General features: G+C 55.1%; 1 protein-coding gene across 1 annotated transcript; it reads left to right on the top strand.

Moving 5' to 3' along the window:
• Positions 1-2,601: 2,601 nt before the first annotated feature.
• On the top strand, positions 2,602-5,032 carry PTSG_09289 (uncharacterized protein; the record flags this gene model as incomplete). The annotated part of the gene is made up of 4 exons (XM_004989489.1): positions 2,602-2,642; positions 2,907-3,030; positions 3,530-3,649; positions 4,838-5,032. The coding sequence occupies 4 exons, from the start codon at positions 2,602-2,604 to the stop codon at positions 5,030-5,032; spliced, it is 480 nt and encodes a 159-aa protein (XP_004989546.1).
• Between the last annotated feature and the right edge of the window lie 503 nt (positions 5,033-5,535).

Raw genomic sequence — 5,535 nt, 5'->3', positions numbered from 1 at the left:
AGGTGAGGGTGAGATTGAGTGCACCCACTTCTTCCTCCCACTCCGGCGTCCTCTTCATCTTCTTCTCGTTGCACACTGCACACAGCAACAACCACCATCATCATCATCAACAACAACAACAACACAGCGCACGCTGTCACCGTGCACACACACATGTGGACCACCATCCATCCACGCATCCGTACATGGTTGTGTGGATCACAACCAACACACACCGCAGCGTGTGGCACTCACAAATGCACACACTCACACTCACACACGCACTTGCTCACCGTTGTGTGGTGACAGAACAGCTGCCATCAGCCACCGTCATGCAGCGGCCACCCTGAGAATGGATCATGCAACCTCTCATCCAGTGAGCAGCACACACATGGGAGAGAGGGGGGAAATGGCATCAACCAACATCACAGCCAATGTGTATGTGTGTGTGTGTGTGTGTGTGTGTGTACGGGTTGTGTTTCTTCTCATCCTTCTTTCTCTTCCTCATTTCTCTGTCTGTGACACGCTGCTCAATGCTGTTGCTGCTGTTGCTTGCTTGTTTGTGATGGTGCGTGCAGATGGATGGATTACATCATCATCAACAGCAGCAGCAGCAGCAACAGCAGGTGCTGGCTGATGCGTGAGGCAGTGGGCGACCCCACCAACCAACCAACAAATGACGACATGCTGACGGATGTATGGGAATCGAACCACTGCATCACCCAGACAGGTGTGTGTGTGTGTGTTTGTGTGTGTGTGTGTGTGTGTGTGTGTGTGTGTGTATCGACCTGCGTGTTCTCTTCTCCACCCATCCACACGCCATCATCACCACCTCTCATTTTCTTGTGTCTTTGCTCACTTCCTTCCCTTCCCATTCTCAACACCACTATCACCACCTCCCTCCCTCCCTTGTTTCTCCTTCCCTCTGCTGTCATCACACAGAGGCCCTTGAGCCAGCAGCTGTCCTCCCCCTCCATCAACCACCACTGCTCTGGTGGGATGAACAGACGGGCGCTGCCATGTGATGACCATCCAGCCACGCTTGTGCGGCTGTGGAAACAGCAACACCAACACCACACCACAAGCAAGCAAGCGATGAGCAACGTGAGTGCATCACTGCACGTGTGTGTGCTGCGCACAGCACCAGTGTGCGTGTTTTGTGGTCGCTGTCTCTGTTGCTGCTGTTTCTCCCCTTGTTGTCCCACATCAATGTGCATGCATGTGTGTCGTGCGGCTGCCTGTTTTGCCTTGCGTGATGCGCTGTCTCATTCGTCGTTCTCACACGCACAACTGGCTGCACACCTGCACATTCTCCACCTTGCAGTCGCTGTTCTTCTTCCCCGCTCTTTCTCGCCCTCCCTGACGGCCATCACAACAGCAGCAGCAGCAGCAGCAGCCAACACCCTCTACCGCCAATGCAGCAGCAGCAGCAGAGAATGCACCACCACCACCACCACTTGCTGCTGAGCACATCCCTCCAACCAACCAACCAACCAACCCATCGCCCACTGCCTGGCAGCAGCTGGCTGCCTGCTGGGAACAGGTGGCGACAGCACAAGTTGCACTTTCGGCTGGAACAGCCGAGAAGAAGAGGGAAACGGAGTGGATGGATGGATGAGGTGGGATGGGGGATGCTGGGTGAGTGTGGTGTGGTGTGGTGTGGCTGGCTGGTGACAGAGGATGGTGGTGTGTGGTGGTGGTGTGAGGAAGAGGGATGGATGGGTGGATGGGGTGCAGCATGCCTTGTTCCTTCCCTTCTGTTTTCTGTTTTCTCTCTCTTCCCTTTGTCTTCCTTCACACACATGCATGCACAACATCAGCAGTGGCATCAGCGGTGTAGCTGCGCACCTATCCATGCTCCCTCTTTCGCTCCCATTCACTCACCATGCTGGTGCTCGCACACAACAACACTCACAGGCGATGCGCACGCACAAGCATCAGGATGAGGGAAATGTCAAGGATACTTGTCACGCGTGCCAGCTGCACTCGCCTCACACATGGTATGTGGGTGGTGATGAGTGGTTGGTTGGTTGTGATAGAGTGTGGGGACGGGGGTGCGGTGAAGCGAACAAGTGGAAGAAGGGTTGATGGGGGATGATGGTCACACACACACATACGCACACGTGGTGCATGTGATGTCACTCACTCGTTCTGCTGTGCTGACGTGATGGCTTGCTCTGTGCCTGTTGTGTTCTGTTCCCATCCACGTTCCCTGCAACCACGCACAAACACGCACACATGCACAGGTGCACAGGTGGTGAGGTATCAGCACACATCAGGATGGTAGTGATGGAAGTGGGCTAGCATGCCGGATACTGCAGCTGCAACCACCGTGATTCGGCTGTCGCTGCTGTGTTCATGCAGTGTTCCCATATGTGAGCGAGGTGAGCCCATCATGCATGCTTTGGTTGGCACATGGTGCATGTGTTGCTGTTGTTGCTGTGGGTGTTTGGTGTTGCTGCTGCTGTGTCTCGTGCACCAATGTAGCTGTGCAGCTCACATGCCATGCGTGTATGCTTGTGGCTGCAGGGGGCGACTGTCTGAGGATCGTTGGCGGATGATGGGCGGTGCACACACATGATGAATTGGGAGGAGCAGCTGTGAACACACACGTCCATGGTCATGGTGGGCACATGCAACAACAGCGACGCAGTCATGCGCAGGTGTGTGTGTGTGCGTATGTGTGTGTGTGTGTGTCGTGGGGCGAGGGAGAGAAAAGCAGAGGAGGGACGGGAAGGTGAACACGCCTGCTGTGCTCACATGCCATGCCTGTGCCTTGTGTGTGTTGATGTCGTTGTGTCTTGTCGTTGTGTGTTGGTTGCATGCGCACCAGGGCCACATCAGAGGAAGGGAAAGCCGCCGCCATGAACGACCCATCATCATCAACCTTCTCCATTTCTCTCCCCTTTCTCTCTCTTCCACCGCAGCTCCGCTGTCACCGTCATCGCCGTCATCGCCATCGACTGCACAGCCGACATCACACGCCGGCTCACACCAGCCCCAATCTGGCGTGAGGCAGACATTGCACGTGTCACTCGCTCTGATGGAGAGGTGAGAATATGTGTGTGGTGGTGGTGATGGTGAGCGGGGACAACATGTGTGCGCGTGGATGTGTGTCAATGCGCGTGGTTGGATGGGCTGGCGTGTGGTTGATGATCTTCGCTGTCAAGCTCATCCCCCTGCATCCTCTCCCATCTTGTGTCTGTGCACACACACGTTTCACAGCGTTGAGGAGGCGCATGAAGCGGTGGAACCAACGACGATGACGAGTGATGGAGGTGAGAGGGCGACTGAGATGTGTGTGTGTGTGTGTGCGTGCATGTTGGTTGACATGTTGTGTTCCCTTCTTTGCCTTTCTCTTTCCCTTGTCTGTTCTGTCCGCTCATGTGTCTGTTCTTCTTCCTCCCCCCTTTTCGATTGATTTGGACACGGGGCCATGCATCCGTTTCCATCCAACCGACCAACCAAGCAGCCGAGCGAGCGAGCAAAGGACACGGCATGGCAAGGGGCCGTTTGGTTTCACCGCTTCCATCAGCAACAACAGCAGCAGCAACAGCTGATGGCTGGCTGCATTGTGGATGAACTGGCCATCTGTCTCTCGTCCATCTCCTCTTCGTCCTGTCGTCGTCATTGGTCACCAACAGCAGCGGCTGCGGCCATGGATGTGGAGGTGAGATGAATGGTGGTGGTTGTGGTGATGATGTGTGTGGTGTGTGATGTGTTGGGTGTGTACATCAGCATGTATATGTGTGTGATTGTGAGGTGTAGGTTGGATGTCATTGGGTCTGTTGGTGGTGGCAATGGGTTTTGTTGTCGTTGACAGCCTGATTCTGTGACAACTCACCTCTTTCTCCACACGCACACGTACAGAGGGTGTAATGTGCGTCGATGTGCCGTTGCCTCGCATGACGATGATGATGATGATGGTGGTGAGTGATTTGTGGTGGATGTGGACTTGCGTACGCACACGCATGTGCAGGTGTGATGCTTGTGGTGGTGGTGGTGGTGGTGGTGTGTATCTGTGTTTGGAATGTGCGTGCACAGGTGGTGATGTGGGTGATGTGAATGTGACAAAGGAGGTGGATGTGGTTTGTTTCTGCCATGCTGGCTCACTGCGTGGTGTCATTCTTGCTGATTTGGTTCTTTGTGCTTGCGCATGTGCACATGCATGTGATTTGCACAGGACGGTGGCCGTTCTGTTCCCAAGCCCTCATGACACGAGCAGGGCGATACACGCACACACAAATGTGTGAGAAAAGAAGGCACGAGGTGAGACGCTGGGGCTGTGTGTGTGTGTGTGTGTGTGTGTGTGTGTGTGTGTGTGCGTGTGTGTGTGTGGTGATGGGGTGGTAGTACACATACGCACGCGTGTACACATGCATGCCAACACATCAAAGCAGACATTGGCTGTGGGGTGGTGGCACTGACGTGTGTCTCACATGAATCAATCACACAACTCACATGTGCGTGTGCGTGTCCGTGCGTGGCTGCAGGCGGACGTGTGTGGGTTTCCCCAACCGAATCCCCTTCTTCTTTTTCCAACCAATCGCCTTTGCTCTGTGTCGTCATCATCAGCCTTCCCCATGCGATGTGGCGCTGTTGAGGCGTGCTCGAGACAGCGACCAACACAGGTATTGCAGCAGCTGTAGTGGATGTGGATGTTGTGATGGTGGTGATATTTTGTGCCTGCCTGCTTGCTTGCTTGGGTGCTTGCTTCGTTGTTCTTGTGTATAGGTGATGCACCCGCCCACATCATGCTGCATATTCCCATGCGTGGTCCCTTGTGTCCCTCCTTTCATGTCCTCACCATCGCCGGTCATTGTTGTTCGTCTCTGGTTGGTTTCTTCTTGCCTCACAGGCACGCAGGGCAGGCTGGCTCGCTGCTGCTGGTGGCTGCTGTGATGATGGCCGTGCGTGTGCCTGTGCGCTGTGCGCCGTGTTTGGGGCTGCACCGGTGAAGACAAGGAAGGACACGGCCCGTGCCCACCGCTCTTCCCCCTTCATCTCCTCTTTCTGCTCCATCAGCGGTGACGAAGGTGGCCGTGGCGTGTGATTGCGGTTCCATTTGTTGGCTCTTCGATGTGGCACATCGGCTGGCTGGTAAGCTGCATCAAGCACAGGTGAGGATGATTGTTGGCGGTTGGTTGGTTGGTGGGCTGTGTTGTGTGGAGTGGTGGGAAGCAGGGGAAGGAGGGAAGTGACACGGTGATGGTGGCGGTGGTGATGGTGATGAGGCGATGTGGGAGTGCAGAGCGAAAGGAGGGAGGGAAGGAAAGTGATAGGTGGGGCATGATGTTGGTTGAGGGATGGGGGTGCGTGTGCACATGCACGTGATGTCATGTGGTGGTAATATCACATGACAATGACACATATATCAGCGGCTCATTCCTGTTGCTTGCACCTGTGTGATTGTGTGATTGTGATGATGACTGCAGCAGGCAACACACGGCAGTGATGCTGGATTGGATTGGCTGGGGTTGACTGGCCGTCGTGTCGTGTCGCCCATTTCTCTCCCTCCCCTTGCTCAACTCGACTGGGACACACACACGGCCGTGT

The sequence above is a fragment of the Salpingoeca rosetta genome (genome assembly GCF_000188695.1).
Source record: "Salpingoeca rosetta unplaced genomic scaffold supercont1.28, whole genome shotgun sequence".
Taxonomy (NCBI): Eukaryota; class Choanoflagellata; order Craspedida; family Salpingoecidae; genus Salpingoeca; species Salpingoeca rosetta.
This window is presented reverse-complemented; position numbering and strand designations above follow the sequence as displayed.